Source organism: Neltuma alba, unplaced genomic scaffold (assembly GCF_004799145.2).
Source record: "Neltuma alba isolate B1F8T4 unplaced genomic scaffold, ASM479914v2 tig00001211_pilon, whole genome shotgun sequence".
NCBI lineage: Eukaryota > Viridiplantae > Streptophyta > Magnoliopsida > Fabales > Fabaceae > Neltuma > Neltuma alba.
In genome coordinates, this window is record NW_021632378.1 from 28,562 (window position 1) to 49,746 (window position 21,185).

The following is a 21,185-nucleotide window of genomic DNA, read 5'->3' on the forward strand; positions in this document are numbered from 1 at the left end:
ACACACATGTTATATAAATAATTAAATCAATCAATTATATTAATCTCCATAAATTAATTACCTTTTTTCGTGCTTTTAGTATGAAAGCAAATAATATTTAATGGTCAAGTCTACTGCCATTAAATGCTCGTCATCTTTTTCCTAGTTTGGAATCAATTTAATTATATTTCCCCGCAAATACTAACACTTGCCAAATAACTTCTTTCCTTTTTTCATATCATTACTTTAGGAAACTTTAAAACGTTATGTGGCTGTTCGTTATAAAATTTATAATAATAAAAACTTTTTTTGACCAAAATAATAATTAAAACTAAATACTACCTCCGGTCCTTAATATAAGACTATGTCTAACTTTTATTTTAGTCCTAAATATAAGACCCTAATCCACTTTGTTTCTCATATTTACTCAATTTTTTCTAAGATAGTCCTTATAATAATTATAGTTCTAATTAATATACTTTATTAGTAAGGATATTTTAGGAAAGACATCACATATTTAGGACAAATAATCAAGTCAACTTACTTTCTTAATCTCCTCAAATTAGTCAATTGGCTTCTATAATTAGGACCGGAGGTAGTACATTAGAATCCACCATTATATTTATACGTATTGAAGCATGAACCCACGTCAATCAACTTTAATTTCAATTCTTATCCTTTTTAAGTTAAATATCTAAAACAAATCTCGCTCTTAAATTACCTACAAACACATCTGACCCTATTGCACTAAATTATCAAAATCTATATCTTCTGCATGTCGTATAGGATTCTTATATTGCTTGAAGTACTAAGATACGTCTACAATTCGCTAAAATAAAAACTACTTCAACTTCAACCGTATTAAAGAAAGTTAATCTCTACTATTAGCAAAAGCCAATAGTACATATACAAAAAGCAGCATTAACTACATATAAAAAGGGACTAAATATCGCCAAGACTCCAAAATTATTATTGCCATAATATATATAAATATATGAAAATAAAAGTACAGGGGTATCATTATTGAGAGAAATAAAGGGGTAACATAAAAAAATTTAAAAAAAAATGTGAACTTAACACATAATAATTAGTGGGACCGGATTTCCTTTAGGGCAGGGTGATGTGGTGCAATCCTCAAAGCAGGCGTCAGATTTTCCTCATATCGCCAAATATCTTCATTCATCATCAACTCAATGAACTCATTATTATTATTCGACTTCTTCTTCATCGGATCGTGTTCTTCTTGGTTATAATCTTTTTCTTCTCCCTTTTGGTTATCATATAATTGTATCTGATTGTTCGCGAGATCGCAGGAAGTACTAGGTTTATAAAACTCACCCAACTGAAGATTCTGATGAGGCAGTGAAGGTGTAATTTCTACGTTACTATTGTTAGCCCGATCGTCGCGCACGGTCTCAAACGTCACGTTGTTAAGCAGCGTCGCCGCCGCCGCCGCTACCTTCACGACGCTCGCCGCCGTTGTAGTACTTCCCACCACTCCGCTGAACGCAGCACCATTCGGCAAAGAAAGAAGAGCCACCAACAGGAAACTAGTCTCCGGCGAGTTTATTGCATCAGATGGTGGTGGGGTTGGCACGATGGTACCGGAAAGAGACAGTATCGGGAAGGGTCCGGGGATGGAGACGTTTGGTTGGTTGTAGGGGGTGATGTTTTCAAGTTGACCGGAGGCATTTACCACGGTGACGGAGACTTGGTGGCGGTGACAGAACTGGAGAAGCGACTGCACCACGTTGGCGCCGGCGGGGATTTCGATGACGGTCGCCGAGTTGATCTCCATGGGTGGCCGTACTGTCTTGGGCTTGTTCCTTGAACCCTTCGGTCTTCCCACGGGCCTTTTCACTCGCCGGAGAATGTGGTTGTTATTATCAGTAGGTTCGCGGGCGGGGATTTCATTCACGGCGGTGGAGTTTTGAGATTTGGGCTCGAACGGTGGTAGTGTCTGCTTGCGCTTGTTCTTTGAACCCTTGGGTCTCCCCACAGGCCTTTTCACTCGCCGGGGAATATGGCTATTGTCGTTGTAAGGTACAACGGCCCCTGAAAAGGAATCCCCGGCGGGGAGTGAGGGATTGTTGAAGAGAGTGGTACTTGGAAAATCCATGAGGCCACTGAAGGAATGTGTCAGAGTGATCGTAGTTATGAAGAGTAATGCGTTTGCGTCTGTGTGGGTGTGTGTATATAGTGCCTTGTGTTTGTGGGGTGATCGGTACTACTTATCCGATCATTATCGGATAGTTTAAATTTAAATTAAATTTAATCTCAGAAAATATAACACATTTAAAAATTTATTTGTAGGTAAATATTCCAAAAACGATATAGCCTTCTAAAACTAAAAAAAAGTCGATTTAAAAGAAAAAATGATTTTCTTGTACGTTATACAGAATTTGAGAAATATTATCTCTGTTTTTTAATATAAGAGCTAGACAACTAAGTTTGGATGATATTAAGAAAATTATTAAGTTGCTTATATATAACAAATATATGTTTACTTTTCTAAACTATCTTATTTAATTATATGTATTGAAATTATTCATTGATAAAACTAAACTCTTTAATTTGTATAATTCACAAGGATATTTTAGAGAAAAAATTATAAATTTGAGGGATAAGGTAATTGATGTCTTATATTTAGGATTAGATACAATCTCTCTCAACTAACTCGTATATCATATTAAAGACAGATGACAGTATTGTTGTTATTCATGAATAAGGTGAGTATAAAGATAAACTGTATAAGAATTAACATGTATCTACGTAAATGCTGAAATTATAAGGATGTATTATTCTTTCAATTTTTGTCATTTATGGATTATTTGATTATTTATATGTTGAGATGATCGTGACTTTTAATTCTATATCCATCAATACTGATTAGATTTTTCCCTCCATGCATTGCACAACGTGTTTAAAATGGCAAGACATAAATTAATGGGGGTATAAAGATATAGATAGAGTATTAGGTAGTTGAGCAAAGATGATTGCAAGAATTAACATGTATCTATGCAATGACGAGACTATATAAAAGATGTATTCGATCAATCTATGTTATTTGGATTATTGATATGTTGATATGGTGACTTTTAATAATAGATCCAATGATATTAATCATATTTTCTCTCCATGCGTTGCACATGATAGTTAAAATGGTATAAGCGACATATAAATTAGAATGGAGATAAAGATAATTGTATTAGGTAATTGAGCATATATACATGATTAATGGAATTAACATGCGTCTACACAAATGAATGGTTTAAGTATATATAAAGGATGCATTTTGATATTTTGGACGATTTGTCTGTATATTATGAAAATACACTCTTCAAGATCTTGTTTCACAGGGTCTAGCTTGTGTGGAACTGGCTCAAAGTCCAAAAAGCATACTTTGTTTAGACATGGCTTTAGTTCTCTGGACCAACAATTAGGAGCCGGGCTTCGGTTCTCTTGATCAATATTAAAGAGTTGAGTCTAGCAAAACAGATTAATCTCTCGTAACAGGACAAATCAATGTTCGAATTTTCACTACGAGCGGTGCTCATATTTAATATCTAACAGTTCCTCAAACAGAATTATTTTAAATAGAAGAATACTTGTGCCTAACATGAAAAAAATAATAATTATGGGCTATGATATGGAAACAAGAGCACATGCATGAGTTGATTTGCTTGTGATTTATTGGATGAAAATGGTGTTGGTGTTTTCTTGACCATGAGAGTTCTCTTCTCTATATTCATAAACAAGTTTAGATGACGACCTCTTTCCACTAAATGTCCACTTTTCATGCTTTTTTAGTTATCAATCAATATTAGTTATAGCATTTTTAAGGCCTTTTAATTTATGTTTGTCTTTGGCCTAAAAGAAAATCACCACTATATATATATGATGCAAACGCTTGTTTGATTAAAAACAATGAATCAACAAATGAATATGAATTACATAGAATATTTAGGAATATTTGTCATAGAAAATAATTATAGGAACATGCATCTTCAAATGACGATGAACCTAAAAAAAAGATGCATTCATTTGATATTTAGGACTATTTGTTATGGATAACATTTGACATGGTTGTTTCCTTTTTTGTCTCCTTTTTTAATGATGAATTAAAGGGCCATTTAAAATGGCTTATAAGTAATTTTTCAGTCGTGATTTATAGAATACGAAATAAATATGTGAGAAGAAGTTTGTCTCGACTTACGTAAAATGTATTATAAGTGATTTCAAACGTGATGGCAAATAGAAAAATCTACCTTTAAGCTACTTTTAATTCTTAAAAGAGTGACGTAGGAACAGAAATCCCCACAGCTCCACCAAACGATGATCAAAACATTGAAATTCAAAGCTCTACTGATATTTTCTCACAATATTTAGAATTGTTGTTAATATTTTCTCCTTCTCATATGAAAGGCTATCTAAATAAAGGACTGTGAAAAACGGGGGTGTTTATCACAATTATTTCCCCAAAGGCAAAGATAAAATAGCAAGACAACAATAAAGGAAAAGAAATGGAAGGGTGGAGCTACTTTTATTTGTTTTGTTGGGCAAAACTAAAGAAAAATATAGTACCACGAAAAACAATATAAAGCTGGAGAAGCTTTTATACTTTTCAAATTTATATCCTCCAATATTAGAAGGTTGTTTGGGTGAAGGATCTTGAAACTCAAATTCAATTTTCGAGAATTCTGATCTCTGGCCATAGGCATTTTAGGTATCTCCTCCTCCTCTTCCTCCAAAGAGATTCTATTTCAAAAGGCAGCTGCAACATCCATATATATTGATCTCTAGCCACCAAGAAAGCCATCAAATATTTTAGAACCACTCTATCAAGTTTAATGATGAAACGTCCGCCATACCAACAGAACAAAAGCTATCAAAAGAGTTCAAGAAGACAATTTAAACTCAGAATTATGGGAAATGATGATTTTCACAGTTCTCCGTTTCAAGATTAGCTTAAAAACACATACATTTTATAATTCTGAAAAAGATGGGCATGCATGCAGGTGTATATCCATATAGTGTACAGTGTTGCCAAAGGCTTTGACATGCAAATATATGAGGACACGCAGACTACTTAATTTTCAATTGGTGTGGCTCGTGCTTTTCGACTTTCAATTTGTCTAAGTTTCCTTATTGCTGAGTTTTTATCAAAATACTCTTTCTTGACAGGCAATTCATCAACGAACAGATCCTAGGTGACAAATTTACTCATGTCGTGGTGCAAGATGTTCGTAGATTTCTTTGTTCTTTAATCTCAGTCAATTATTTTTGTATTTCTCTACCAATGTTCTTAGGTTTAGATATGCTTTTCTTTCTAGTTGCATCCTTTAATTGTATATAAACTATTGTTTGATTATTAATAGCATTTGTCCTTTATTAAAAAAAATAAAAATATTTTTTCTTATATAAACTAACTATTTTGTCATTACAAAACTAGCAGTGGCATCAAATAACTTGTTATGTTACCTTAGTTTGACGTGAAAATTGCGACAAGTATACCTAGTTTGGAAGTTTCTGATATATTTCTGTTTGTTTTTTTTTTTTTTTGGATAACGAGCTCTTGAAATAAGTAGCATAGTTATGTGAGGCATTTTCACTTTTGGAGAAGGGTGCTATTTTTTCACTTGCGGCCATACCCTTTTTTTTTTTTTGTACTTAACTTTCATGATTATACTGACATATCTCAAGATGTTATACAACACTAAAATTGTGAGTTTTTGGAAAAATCTTAGCCTTGTATATTTTCAGTAACTGTTTTTAATCCCGCAATAACATGTATATTTTTTTTAATTCATAATTTACATTCTAACAAACTTTTGTTATTAATATTTTTATTTCTTATAAAAATCTAGGTCCACTTGTACTAATTTAATTGGAAGTGAGTTTAATTAAGTATATAGGGCTAAGTGTCTAGGTTTTCTTATAAAAATCTAAGTCCACTTGTACATACAATTTTTTGAATTATTTAATTTTTTATTTTAGAAAATATTATTTAAAGTTTAATGGTAAAAATCCGGAAGAATAGATTTATCATGAGAGCCCAATTTCATTCTTAGCCCATTTAATTTCTGCGCTTATTTACTTCGGCCCAGTAAAACAAAACATTCGACTCCCCCCCATCTCTCTTTGACTTTTTCCATTATATTATTTTTCACACAATATAAAAAGTAAAAGGTCGACAAGATTTTTTAGTATAATGAAATAAAAGCTTCACACTGTTCTGATTTTATTATACAAAATTACAAATATAAACTGTTAACCTTTTTTTTTTGGTTGGTTGGAAACGGTTAACTACTTTAGAAGTGTCTATCTTGAAAGTTGAAAGGTGGTAACAATATTTCTATATGAATAAAATTATTTTTCATATTTTTTAAAAAAAAATTTCTAATCCTTTTCATGGGGTAAACTTGGTTTGAACCATGCATATGTTAAATTTATAGTAAAAGAAGTTACCATTATTGACAATACTTAAATCTAGATCCATAGATTACTCTAAACATCACATATTAAAAAAAAACCTAAAACAAGTTTTCTAAGTAATACAAGAATGTAGGTAGGAAAGGCCATTATTTGAAGCTTGAAAAGAATTTAAAAAAAATAAGATGCATGAAATTAAAAAAAGGTAAGAAAATAACAAAATATTAGTCAACATTACCAATTTCATAAAGTGGGTGTGGACAAACACAAATCAAAATGCCTTTGCTTGATCTTTAAGAAAGTGGAAGTGCAACTTTTGTGTCATTTGCTTGATTGTTCCCCTTTCCCACAGACATGTATGATTTCATCCTTCAGTTTACACTTACTGCAGCACATTGCTTTTTAGTTCCTACAATTTTTATTTTCTTTTATAACATTCATGCTTGATGTGATTGCATATACATAATTTTTTATTTTTTTTTGTTGCCAGCAAATAATTTTTTCTTATAATTGCTTAAATATCTTAGGCACCTTAATTAGCTTTGTTGGTTTAGTCCCAAATTTTCACTAAAAAAGGCCTTGCAATTTAGTCATGAAAATTAAAAAATCAAACTCCAAAATCCAAATGAATGCATTAATAATGTGATAAAATATATTTCTCTCATTCTAAATATTCTAAATATAAGACTCATTTTATAGTATAATTTATATTATAAAATAAATTTTATATTTAAAACAAAAAGTATAATACTCCTCTAGTCCTTAATATAGGACTCAATTGTTGAGTTAGTTTTTGTTCTAAATATAAGACTCATTTTTCATATTTATCTGTTTTCTCTAAATTACTCCGATAGATATTTTCTCAACTATAATCAAATAGAAGAGGAAGATGGGGTATTAAGTAAGATGATTATGGTATTTTAGAAAAAACATGTCACATTTTTTATAATTAACTAACTTATTTAATTTTATTAATCTAATCAAATTAGTTAAATAAGTCTTATATTAAAGATCAGACGATTATTTTAATGCGGTTTGAAGCTTCTTGGGGACAGTATGTGTCGGACGTGGATCAGCGTGTTTTCTACTCATTTATTTATAGTTATTGCTGTCTCATTGTAAACACATACTTTTTGGGGCAACGCAATATTGTATTTAAATTTTGTTAGTCTTCATAATTTTATGAACATTCATATGTTTTCTATACTTAGTTTTTAATTATTACACATTTCTTTATGCATTAGATGAAATTTGATATATAAATCGCACTGTAAAACTTACTACATATTTATTTTATATTTCTTTAACTTTAGAAATCCATCATGTTTTTTTTTACCAAATCATGTTTATATTGTTAATAAATATAAAATATATTTTTTCAGTAAATGTAATTGCAATTTATTTCAATTTTCAAATGCCATGAGAAATAAATCTATCATTCTCTTTGGGTTGATTTTAGGAGATAGTGATATAATTTTTTTTAATATTAAACACCCATATATAACAACAACAATAATAACAAACTTTATGCTACTAATTGAGTCATATTAAATCATGTGGTGTCATTATATTATAATATATTAATAGCAAAATCTTTTGATATATTATTAACCAAAAAGTTTTATTCAATACCTTTACTGAATACTGAGTAGTGTTTTAAATGTTTTTCTTTACTAAATTGTTTAAAAGACTTTATTGTATTAAAAAAAAATCATACTGTCTGATCTACTTTTTTTTTATGCATGTTTTAAACAGACTTTCTGTGAATGTTTGAACAACCTCAAAAAAAATAGAAAACCTAATTTATTTTAATTATATTTTAGTTCATATGGGTATGTGTTTATTATTTTCTTTCAATCATTTTCATTTTTTTCTTTTTACATGGGCATTGGATTCCCAATAAGCTTGCATTTCTTTGCTTGTTTGATTGAAGTACTACTTGCCTATTATCTCTTTAAGAATGTGGTGCACCTTATGTTGACAAAAATGGCTCCAATCTGCCCCCACCATTCCCACCACAATTCCAATGTAATCAAAAGTTTCAATCTTTGATCATTGCATCATGGGACCACTTTTCCTCATAAAAACACCATCACTTCACACATATCACTCCCTTGATGGATTACCAACAACATTTTATTTTCATGATTTGAAGCTTAGCTTCATTATCCTAACAATGATCCACTTAAGGTCATATATATATATATATATATATATATATGAATGAAGAAAAAGTATTACTCCTCCGGTCCTAAATATAAGACTCATTTTATAATGTAAATTACATTATAAAATGAGTCTTATATTTAAGACCGGAGGGAATACTAGTTACCACCTCAGAATTTCACATCAATATCTCTAATCCCACTCTATTTAGATTACCCAACACTTCATATGATTATCAAAAAATAATATTCTCCCAAAAATAATACAAATGGATTAATATCTAAATTGGTTTCTTAATATTATTGAGTTGTAAATAAATACTCCTCCATTCCTTAATATAGGATCCAATTCTTGAGTTAGTTTTGATCCTAAATATAAGACCCATTTCTCATATTTATCAATTTTCTCTAAATTATCCTTATAATACTCTCTCAATCATAATCAAGTAGAAGAGGAGGGGGTATTAAAAAGGATGATTATGATGTTTGAGGAAAAACATGTCACTTTTTTTATAATTAACTAACTTATTTAACTTCCTTAATCTAATCAAATTAGTTAAATGGGTCTTATATTAAAAATCGGAGGAGTATTAGCTATATCCATGATTTTACTCCTACTACTAGAAGTTGGCATTTTTATCCTTAAATCCCTCAAGTTGATGTCGGAGATTTTAATTTAATCGTTGGTTAGTAGTTGTTTACAAGTTGGTATCTAGTAGGTGTTGTTTTATGTATCATTATTTATTTGGACTTTTATTTTTTGTCATATTATTATAATTGACTTTTTATTTTTTTTAAAAAAGTATGTTCTCTCATTGGCAATACTATAAAAAGTTGAGAAATATTTTTATGTTAAAAAATTCTATGAGAAAAAAATATGAGTGGGAAATAAAGTTTGCTAAGAGATGGCCACCCAATATGCAGATTTTTCTAATGGATCCAACAAGATAATGCCCTAAGAAGGAATATCAATCATTACATAAACATTTTTTTCCATATATACGCACATATATAAAATCAAATCCTTCCCACTCTCATCCAATGGAAGTTTCAAAGTAAAAAATAGCACTTGAGATTTTATAAAGATATATGTGTGTGTGTGTGTGACTTGAGATGTTGCTAATAATCTCAAATAAATTGCAGATTGAGACAGATTAGGACAGTTTATACATTTAGGACCAAGTTAAAGTTCCTTTATTTTATTTATCAAAAAAGTTACTTTATTTCATATAAATGATTGTCCATGTTTGGATGATCACACTCTATTAATGAAATAATGAACTAGCAATAAATGAATTGTATGTCCAAAGTCAGAAATTTAAGCAGAGTTGCTCCTTAAATTCTAATGTTCCAAACATTATTTACGTATGATCAGAAGATTAATGGGTTCAATGTCATTTAACTATAAAAAAAAAATAAAAGAAGAATAAATATATACACATATATATAGGGCCTGCTTAGAATAGTTTATAAGTAGCTTATAAGTAGCTTTTTAATAGTGATTTACAGAATACAAAGCAAATATGTGAAATAAATTTTGTCTCGGTTTACGTGAAACATGTTTATAAAGGATTTTCACTGCTATCCTAAACATGCACATATATAGTGAAAGTAATGATAATAAAGCTCAATATGCATTGCAATAATAATCATGCTTGAAGCATAAGAATGACTAGTTTCCAACTTTAGGCACCTATAGCTGTATGACACAACACCAGAAACTTTCCTTACAATTCAATTCTGCAGAAAGCAATCACAAAGAAATCCACAGAAATGAACATCTCTTCAAAAGCACTTTAGAGAAAAAAAAAGTACTACAGAGACAGAGGACTAGTCATGAACCCATTTACAGCCAAGTCAAATGGTGAGGAATGAAAAAACCAGCTAAACTAGAAGATTATAGAATAGTCACCAACATAAGAGACTGCTTAATGAAAAAAAAAAAAACAGTTTGATCTGAATAATAAATATATCAGAAAAGTTACACCAAATTAAACTGATCTTCCTTGGTGTTGCCAGCATCAAGAAGGGTGATTAGAAGAATGCACGGCTTCCATAAAACACGCGAGATCGATCATTTTTCTTGTCAATTTCTAATTTACTGCTGCCGTTGCTGCTGCTATGATTTTGAATCACATCACCACAATCTTCTCTGTCTGGTGTATTGAGATCCATTGGGAGCTTCATTTTTGCCAGAGACTCAGTGAATTGTTGCATGCTCCTCATGTACATGTCTACTATCTGTTGTTGCATGGCAGATTGCTCAGCCTCAAGATTGATGTTCCCTAATGGAGCTGAGAAAACTTGACCAAATTTTGCAGCTTCAATGTTCCTATCCTTGTTATTGTTATTGCTCTCATTTTCCTTTGTGGCTGAAAATTTTCCCTCTTTCTCATCTCTGGCTTGATCACTTTCTTTCTTGGAAGTGGGGGTGTCAGGACCACAAGAAGAACCAGAATTCTGATGATGATTAGCATCACTTGGGATTACAATATTAGCAGAGTTTGATGATTCACCACCGCTAATATTATGACTCTTTTTCTCAATGGAAGAATCTGCAGAGTTTCTATCATCACTTAAAGTTGTAGTGGTGGAGCTGAAGAACCCAGAGTTCTGGATGCTTCCATTTGGAGAAATGGAGTCTCCATGATTCCCATCTGGGGAATTCACAGTCATTTCATAGTCATCAACCTGAGGAGACGCAGAAAGGCGAAGAAATGGCAAAAGTCCTCCAGAATTAGGCCTTGAAGCTGAAGCAGAAGCAGAAACAGCAGAAGAAGAAGAGCCATGAGATTTTAAATTGAAGTACTCAGATACCATTTGTTGGTTCTCCCTCACAACACTAATATCAGGAAACTCAATCCTGGAAAACTCAACCGGGTCTAACATAACCTCTGAGATTTTTCTATCAAGCAACACAACTTCTGAAGATATGGATGAACAGTTGGTATTAGAATTAACTGATTCTGATACAGAATTGTTAACAGATGAATTAATTTGAAGAGATGGGCCCAAATTCAAACACAGAGTCAATTTAACAGTTCCAGCAGGAGAATGAAAGAGATCGGTAGAAGAAAGGCTATACTCTTGAGTGACTTTTCCTTTTCCCGCAACCTGAGAAATTGGGACCAAAGCAAAACCCAGAAGCTGATCCTCCATGTAGTTCCTCAGCCTACTGAACATCCAAATCTCGCATTTCAAAACGGCATCGTTCTGGGTAATCTCCATCCTCAGATTCTCATCGAACGTCGGGTTTTTCCCGCCTCCATTGACGATCCTCGTCGAGAGGGTCTCGTCTGGGTTGTACGTGAGAGAGAATTTCGCGTACACGTCCTGGTTCTCGTAGATGCATATATTGTGAATATTCCTCGCATGATGAACGTAGATTTCCAGAATCCCGGAAAACTCAGCCCCGTCGTCATCACCACCGTGGCTAATCGCGCCGGAATTTGGATTATACCTGAAGTTGGTGGTCTGGCGACAACTCTGACCAAAAGAATCCATTCTAGCCGGAAGGTAACGGGTATGATTCAGAACAAAGTTCCTAAACAGAGTCAAAGTTTCAGAAATGTACAGTTTGTCGATGATCAAGCATGGAGGACGATTATCCCAGATTTCTGGTCCAATAAGAACAGAAAGCTTGGAACCAGAAGGAAAGCAGAAAGAGAAGGAGTATATAAACAGTGTAGAGGAGGAGGAGGATGATGATGAAGATTCTAGAAGAAGTTAGGCGGATCAAACCATGGAATCAGGATTTTTAGAAGGGGAAGAAGCTTGGAGATGAATGCAAGTGAAATGATTTGAGGTAAAAGGAAGGGAAGAGAGAGGAGGAGGAGAGAGGTGATAAAGGCGAAGAAGAATGGGGGGAGTAGGTGAAAGTGGGAAATGGAGGCATGAAAATGAACAGAGAATCACTATGTGATGACGACGCTGATGTAAGGGTTTGTTTAGATGTCGCCCTTTTACGAGTTAAAGTTCTGACTTGGTTCTCACTCATGCAAAATTGCGAAAATGATAAACCAATACTTTTTTCTTTTTCTTTTTCTTTTTTTGTGAAAGAAAACTTTGATGAGCCCACCTCCTGGCTTCCATTGTTTGCTTAGATTGGTCTTACAAGCATAGCTAATAATAACAATAACAACAGAAAAAACCCCTATAAAGCCTCAAGAAAAAAAAAGTTAATGAAAAAAAAATCTCACACCAGGTGAAGAGCACATAGAGCTGAAAATATGAGTTAAACTTACGAGTTGTGATAAGTTTAGATTGTCATTTTGGTAATCTATATAGAGTGCGAATTATTTTAGTTTCGATACTTGGCTGGCAAGTCATTAGAAACCAATCCACATTCCCAATTCTATCAGTATAGACTAATTTTTTACATCAAAATCTGTTATTACATGTTACTCTGTTGTTGCGAAATTTTTCAGGAATTACATCTTATTATGATTTTAAAAGAAAAAAAAACCATCAAACCCTTTTTTCAATTGGTTGGGTGTTGGCCAGGTGTTAAAAAAAAAAAATCCTATTTAGGTGTTGTATCATCTTAGGTTAGAATTCTATGTTAGTGATTTGATTCCCATTAGGTTCTTTAGTAAAGTGAGGCCCATTGTGGAATGGCCTAATTAAAATACTTTATCTCAAATATAAATCAGCTATAACTCACAAGGTCATGAGTTCAAATCCCTTTGCCGATGTGAGAATCTTGTTAGTGGATGATCTGTAAGTACCTCTGTAAACGTTATTTAAGCCTGAAGGCATGTCTTAGCCCTGATGAGTCCCCGAAACCCAACTCATATAAACTTTTTATTACCAAAAAAAATATATAAATCAGCTATTGAAAAAATTATTAATATGAAATATAAGACTTATTTAAATTGTTCAGATTATTAAATTTACTTTTTCTTATATTAGGGGAAATCTGAAAAAAAATATATTATGTTTTGATTGAAATTTAATAATTTATATTATATTTAATTAATTTTTTTAAATGGGTGTGACAGAAAGGTGTAAGTATTGATGACTTATATGTAAAATTGGAGATTCAATCTTTTAAGGGTGCTTATATGTACGGCAAAATATTGCGCATTGATATAGTTAATTTTGTTTAAATATACGCGAATTTTTAAATTGAAAGTAAATTAAAATAAATAAATAAATTATATTTTAATCATCTGATTTTACCAAAGAAATTAATATTATTTGTACATATAATTTTAATATAATATAATATAATAAAAAGAATGGAATTTAAACATCAATGGCCGCAATGAAAAAAGATGCCATCCTTTGTTGCCTTGTTGGGTAGGGTGGGGGAAGAAAATAAGAAGAATTTTAATGAAAGAAAATGGCTTTAAACTTTAAAATTAATTTCAAAAATATAAGGATGTGAAGATTTTGAAGCATCAATATATGATATAAACCACCTTAATTTATTCATACGTCATGAAATATGTCAATAACTATAAACTTTGTTTGAGCTCAGAGGCTGCATTCTATTTTTTTGTAATATTTGAATATTTTAATACATAAAATCTTTTAATACAAATATTCTTAATTTGGGGGTACTCTTTTGTAAATTTTACGAAAAATGAAAAAAAAAATTAAATATTTTTTAAATTCTTTTTTGTGGATTTGCTTGACAATGCAGCTTCCACTTTGCAGTGATCAAATTTCTGCACGAAGAGTAACAAAGGACCCGCCATTTTGTGCCCTCAATTTATTATTTCAAATTTAATTAATTTTCAATGTCAACGTGCACCTTCAAAAAAAGAAGAAAATTTAATAATCAAGTAATTAAATTATTAGGTCAATAAAATTGAATTATCTAAAGTAACAGTCTAATACAATCATTTTGCACTCATTTCCCTTTAATTCAGAGACTTCAAATCAAATTCATATACAACCACTTTTTATAAATGTTATTTTTCTACCTATTTAAATTTGTCAAATTATTCGTCTAATAATTAAAATATAAGGCATCGTTGCCCAATTCAAGGGTGGATAAATATTTAAATGTAAAATGAAAGCAATTTTAATTTATTATACACAGTCAAGATTTAAGGTTGAAATGTTTGAATTTGACTTAAGACCAATTAACTTAATTAATATTTAAATTAGCTTGCATCATTTGCATGACGAAAACGTAAGAACTAAGAAGAATGGTCTAAATTAATATTCAACTTATTCAAATTTAAATTTGATTATCACAATAAATAATGCTTCTAATTTTTCGCTTTTTCATATTGTTTCTATCATTTGATTTCAATCAAGATTTGCTTCTAAAAAGTGCCCTCCCACTAGGGCGGATTTACCGATTTATACTCAAGCACCCTGTATTCTAATTTGTGTGTGTGTGTGTGTGTGTGTGATCTCTATTTTTGACGTTTTATCCATATTTATAAATAATATTGATTTTGTAAAATAAATTATATTTATTTCCATCCCTGTTGGGGCAGAAAGCCCTAAAAATTTTATAAAAAATAAGTGACCAATAGAATTCCCCCTTTTAGTGGGGGAAAAAAAGAATCTCCCAAATTTTGTTTTAAAAATAGGTTAATATGCAAATTTATTTAAGAAGTTTTTCCTCACGAATGTTGAATACCTAAAAAAATTTTAAAATACAAACATGTATCGAAAATTTAAAATCATAGGAACATTTATTTCTATTCTTAAAATTAACGTTAAAAATTAAAATAAGAATATTGAATATTGCTATACTTTTAAATTTTTAGAATAAATTTGTATCCAAAATAATTTTTGAGTGTCCAGTTTTTTTTGCGTGAAAACTTTTACCATAAATTTAACTCAAAAAAATTAATTTCATGTGTTTGTACTTTGTACTTTCATTGTTCACATCATCAATAAGATCCTTTTCCTAAATAGTCATCACATATGATTTAAATCCTATGATGCTGTCTTGGGCACGCTGATCTAAAGCAAAAACATGGCAATCGATTTCACAGGACGGATGGGTTTGAAATAATAATTTTTTTTGTAACACATATAAATAATTTAATGTTACAACATTAAAAAGAATTTTATCATTGAAAATATTGTTGTTGTTACCTCTTATACGTAATATGAGGTTCTTATCAAATTCATTTTTTGGTTGAATTGTAAGTTGCTAGGTCTTGTTCTAAAATGTAAAAATTCATTTAAATCATAAATATACGTTATTAATATCTTTTATTTTTTATATTTATTTTTCGAGCCATTCTAATCAATTGCATATATTAGTATTAGCATGTTTTAATATAAATAATTAAAAATGAGATATCTTATAAAAATCGACACATTTTTTTATAGATATTTCACTAAATTAATTTTTTATACATATATCACAAACAATTAATTAGTTATTTAGTTCTTACATTTTTTAATAAGAAGAACACAAAACTTAAAAAAATTAAAAATAATAAATATGCATTTTTTTTATTTTCTATATATAGACGACGCATACTTGTCCCAAAATCTATGTACTTAAGCGTGAGGGTGTGTGTTTACGTAGATGATTCTAAGAGAACTCCTTATCAGCCGAAGTCATCAGTCAACATCAATATATAATTTATAAGGAGTATTTATAAAATACGAATAATGTCTTCTTCTTTTTTTTGTAGGTACACATATTTTTTTATTAAAAACAACCTTGTTTGAAGCACTGTTATATACTAAATATAGATGCTTCTTCTAGTGAAAATTCGAATATTAGTTGATCATGTTGTGGAAAAGTAACCCTTTCCACTAAACTAACCCCAATTAGTATTGTCATTTATTTTTAAATTCTATCTAATACACATAAACTAATATGTAAGAATATATATGATAGTTACATCTATAAATTATTTTTTATACTTTTTATTTCACTGCATTGTATATACTAAAAAATTTTAAAACTCATCCCTTTCAACTTGTCTTTTTTTTAAAAAAAAAAAAAATAGTTTTCACGTTATAAACAAGATTTTCCTTTCTTTTTTTTTTTGTTTTTATTTTCCATCAATCATTTTGTTTTTGACAATTGGGTGTCCATATAAGCAATTATCATGTAATGTTGGAGTAAGACGCAACAAGTCACTATAGAGCATAGACTATGAATTTCTTCCAAATAACGTTAAATTTTCTATCAATTCCAAGTCACTTTTTATAAATTTAATATGCAAATACCTTTTAGGTACATAATTGATCGGCCAACAAGTGCTCAAATCATCTCACCAAAGCCAAATCATTTATGCTAATTGAAATTGTTTCATAAAGTACATGTATTTGGTGACATGTCATTTGTTATTTTATAGTATTTCTACCTCATGTGATATTTGTCCTGCATGCTTGTTGCTACTATAACCACAATTTAGATCTTCCAAGTTTGAGTGCTACTTTTGTTTTAATCATAAAATAGAAGCAATTTTGTGGAACATGAATTAATGAGTTTCTATTTTATTAAGGGGTGATTAGTTTAGAACAATACGTGGTTACTTTTTTATAAGAACATGAAATTTAAATTGCTTTCATTCTTTTTATAAGATCATAATTAAAGTTATCTGAACGTTTTTATCAATTTTGCCCCTAATTAACTTTATACATTGCACTAATTAATTAAAATGTTAAAAACTTGACATAGTATATTCTTTTTTATACGTTCTCTCATTATAACTCTTTTTCTCACTCTTACTTGCCCCTTATAAATAAAAGGATACTGGAAGAAGAAGAAGAAAGATTAATCGCTTACATATTTATTACTTTTAATTGATTTTAGGTGTCTTTCTTAAGCCTCATAATTCAATTATTAGATTTTTATAAAAAAGACCAAAGGAAGAATTTGAATACAAACACACACACACCCTCTAGTCCTTATTGTACTTCCAGGTAATTCTTACATATCAAAAAAATCACAATTAACTCGTTAAGTTTGTCCTAAATCAACAACTCTTTTTTAACTTTGTCCTCTTTAAATGATGTGATTATATTTTTCCAACTTCGAATCTTAATTAATAATATGCGTAAAGGGAGAAAAAAGTGTTGAATGAGGCTGTTGAAAGAACGAACACATGGGAGAATGAGTTGTTAATAAGAAGCCTACCTTGTTCAACTTGAATTATGTACAACTAAGGACTGCATTGAGATAATGAGTCAACTAAATAAAAACCAGCCAGCCAGCCAACCAACCACCTAGCAACCCCCATTATTCTTAAAACATCTTTCCCCTAATTGATACATTGCTTTACAGATTTAAAGCCACATTCACTGTACAAAAGAATTAAAAGAAATACATAAAAGACTAAGATGGGGAGAGGGAAGCGTTTCCAGGTTTGGTTTTGCTTCAGAATAAAATAGAATCACTTCCTTCCCAACCTCATTAGATGCTGCTGATGCTTTGCCGCAGCAGCCTTATCAGCCGCCTCCCGTTTCTGTGCTCGCTTCGCTCGTCGTCCAGCTGTAGCCCCTTTAACAACCTCTTTGTTCTTCGGCTCACGGGATGAACTTGCCCCTGAGCTCTGGGAATTATTAGGTTGATAGACTGGCCTAGCTTGTTGCCGACCAGCCCTAACATAGCCATTGTCTCCCCACCTCCGGTTACCGATGCGGATGCTTGATGAGCCGCCATAATAAGCTTCATCTAAGTCATCTTCCTCATCCTCGTATTCATAATAATAATCCTCAATGTCATCATACGTATACATATCTTCATGCTCAGCATGATCTTCTACATTTAAAGGTTTGAACCATGAAGCTCTAAGAAGTAGGCAGACGCTTTCCTCAAACATATAGTCATGAAGCCTGTTTCAACACAAATCATAAATTCAACGTGAGAAATGCTAAAATGGAAAAACCTTGATTTCATTTTCTAACAATTTCATCACCACCAAGAGATGACAACAACTTTACCCTTGCATGATTAGTATGTTACATATAAGCGGGGCAGTAGAGTATATTTCAACCCCTTACCTGCCATCAAGGGAGCGATGGACATTAAGAAACTCAAATGGATGTTTACACTGCGGGCAGGTGCCCTTTGGGCGATACGTGGCCCATCGAAGAATGCATGTTACACTGTAGAAAAACAAATGAAATTCATATAAGTAAGCCGGCATTGAAAACATTTCAAAGGGGTAATCAATAAAAAGGCCAGCAATATGAAATTGAGCATTAATCTCACTATACTTCAAATATTCAAGTTGTGATTATAGTAGCAGCACATTAAACTTAAAAAACAATAGTTTGATTCAAGCATAGCAACAAGCATGCATGGAAAAGATCACGAGAGATGGAAATAAAATAGGCACTCCAGTATAAAGATTAAGCAAAGCCTAATATATACGGAAGGAGGAACCTTCATAGATAAAGGATAGCGACATGTTATTCATGTGAAACCAAACAATCTTTCAGTCCTCCAAATATTACCTCCGGTCCTAAATATAAGAGCTAGTTGACTAATTTGAGTAGATTAAGAAAAAAAAAGTTAAGTTAATTATTTGTAATAAATATGTATTGTCTTTTCTAAAATATCTTTACTGATCAAATTTATTAACTAGAACCACCATTATTAAAAAGACTATCTTGAAAAAAAAGAAGAATAAATATGACAGATAAAATGGATTGGGGTCTTATATTTAGGACCAAAATAAAAGTCAAACGAGATCTTATATTAAGAACTGGAGGCAGTGTCTATCATGAAAACAAAGGTTGAAAATGGAGCCCAACATTTAAAATGCCCACCAACCTTGAATCTACGAATCAAGTAACTGAAAATGGTTAAAGTGGAAAACTAATTTTAAAAATTATTGACGCCTGGGTGAAATCTCTACCTTGTAATCCAAAAGGCAAGGAAGTTTTCCCTAATTAAAAAATGATGCAAAGTGCAACAGACTAGTCAGAGCCTCAAAGTTCTAGCAATTTGAAAAGAACATTATGGCATCTTATAATTTCCAGCAACTTCCATCGGTGCACACAACATTATCTTAAGCAAAGGGCATAAATCATGGTGTATGAATTCAAATCCTAAATGCATGACATGACAAAACTTATGAGTCAGCACAAATTCTTTAGGCATAAAACAAAGATAAGACAGTAGATGCCTAAGAAAATAATGTAGAACAGTTGTCCCAGCCATCCTTAACAATGTAAAGAGGCGTCAAAACCACAACACACACACCCCTTTAAAATCTGTTCCTATACTCCATAACTGCAGGCTATGGTGTTAAAGGCCAATCCAGATTGCTGGACACCATTCTAAAATCTCACATATGTCAAAAATAATATCTTAAAGAATACATCTGAAACAGATCATCTTCAATGTATAAGCCATAATGAAACAAACAACCAAGACATTATCCATGGCGCATACCCTCAACGAACCTTTATATCGATGCAAATCCCACGCAACCCAATAATAAAGCTTCTTCAGATAAAGAAGAGCTCATGATCTAAGTTTTGTTTCATCAGTGTATGAATACGAGTTAAGATTCCCATATAGCCCTAACTAGATTTTCTCCTTCCAGAACACTACCCATAACCATAACCAGATTTCCTCCTTTCAGAATCCCATCCCCTCATTCCTTCCACAACCATATGCCAGGAAATTTTTCTGAAAAGATAGCAAAAGATTCCAATTCCAATTGGAAGAAAAACCAGATTTAATCAACGAAGCATATTTCCAGTAATTAATCTGAAAGCTAATAGTGAGAGATTATTTAGACAAACCAGTAAGCATGCTCGCAACCTTTAACGAGCGCAGTTTCCTGCAGTACAATCTTATCCAGGCAAATCGCACAGATTCCCCCGTGGTTCTCAGATCCCACCTGGAGGATCTCTGCTTCACTTCGCATTTCACTCTGAAGATCAGAAAAATCAGACATAGATCTAATCAACAATATCAGGCGCAGCAACCCCAGGAGCCCTCATCGCAGCAGAGTATTAATTATCGCTCAGAACACAAACTAACCCTAAAATCATCTACCACGCAAGAATTCGTCAGCGATAAATAAATCACAAAAACTATTCGACCCAGAATCCATTAAACCTTTCCACCGCCAAATTTCAAGACTTTTTCACAGCAACTAGACTGGGTCCCCCAATAACATCAAAAGAAACACCTAATTCAAAAACAAGACGAAAAAGAAACAACGAAGGAAGAACGAAGACCTTATCTTTGAGGGATAAATCCTGAAAATCGTTGGCGGGGAGTTGTTCGCCTTCAATCTTCACGACTGAAGTCATAGTAACAGATCGAAAAGGTTAGGTTAGCGGAAATAATTCGGAAAAGCTACCGGATCTATCTGCTGCTGAACCCTTCACAATAAGGTAAAATGAAGAAGGGTCAGGAAGGAAAAAAAGAGAAAGAAAAAGGATGGGGAAAGAGAGGAAGGAAGAGATGCCGAAGAATAATTCTGTGATACCAATAAACGAAGAGAAGAAAGAAACAGTACAATGAAAATTTTGTCAAAGCACTTTTAAAATCAAACACCCCTTGACAGGAGAATAATTTTGCAATGCCTGTTCCCTAACGGATGAGTAATTAATTATTAATTATTAATATTTTTTGCCACCGAGTAATTAACCATTAATATTATAATTTACATAATAAGATAAAATAATTTAGTTTCAATATGTCGCAAT

General features: G+C 31.6%; 2 protein-coding genes across 2 annotated transcripts; both read right to left on the minus strand.

The window, feature by feature from the left end:
* Window positions 1-10,222: 10,222 nt before the first annotated feature.
* On the minus strand, window positions 10,223-12,386 carry LOC114753934 (uncharacterized). The gene is made up of 2 exons (XM_028942640.1): window positions 12,204-12,386; window positions 10,223-12,106 (listed from the first exon to the last, which is right to left on the minus strand). The coding sequence occupies exon 2, from the start codon at window positions 12,078-12,080 to the stop codon at window positions 10,611-10,613; it is 1,470 nt and encodes a 489-aa protein (XP_028798473.1). The 5' UTR covers window positions 12,081-12,106; window positions 12,204-12,386; the 3' UTR covers window positions 10,223-10,610.
* A 5,218-nt stretch (window positions 12,387-17,604) lies between these two features.
* On the minus strand, window positions 17,605-20,957 carry LOC114753945 (uncharacterized). The gene is made up of 4 exons (XM_028942651.1): window positions 20,712-20,957; window positions 20,271-20,401; window positions 18,516-18,620; window positions 17,605-18,347 (listed from the first exon to the last, which is right to left on the minus strand). The coding sequence occupies exons 1-4, from the start codon at window positions 20,784-20,786 to the stop codon at window positions 17,906-17,908; spliced, it is 753 nt and encodes a 250-aa protein (XP_028798484.1). The 5' UTR covers window positions 20,787-20,957; the 3' UTR covers window positions 17,605-17,905.
* Between the last annotated feature and the right edge of the window lie 228 nt (window positions 20,958-21,185).

Bases quoted from the DNA above. Each gene is read 5' to 3' on its own strand.
- LOC114753934 (XM_028942640.1), bottom strand. From the start codon at position 12,080: ATGGATTCTTTTGGTCAGAGTTGTCGCCAGACCACCAACTTCAGGTAT.
- LOC114753945 (XM_028942651.1), bottom strand. From the start codon at position 20,786: ATGACTTCAGTCGTGAAGATTGAAGGCGAACAACTCCCCGCCAACGAT. The intron at 20,402-20,711 runs GTCTTCGTTCTT...TCTGATCTTCAG, and splicing joins ATTTATCCCTCAAAGATAAG to AGTGAAATGCGAAGTGAAGC. The intron at 18,621-20,270 runs GTTTGTCTAAAT...GTTTTTCTACAG, and splicing joins GGTTGCGAGCATGCTTACTG to TGTAACATGCATTCTTCGAT.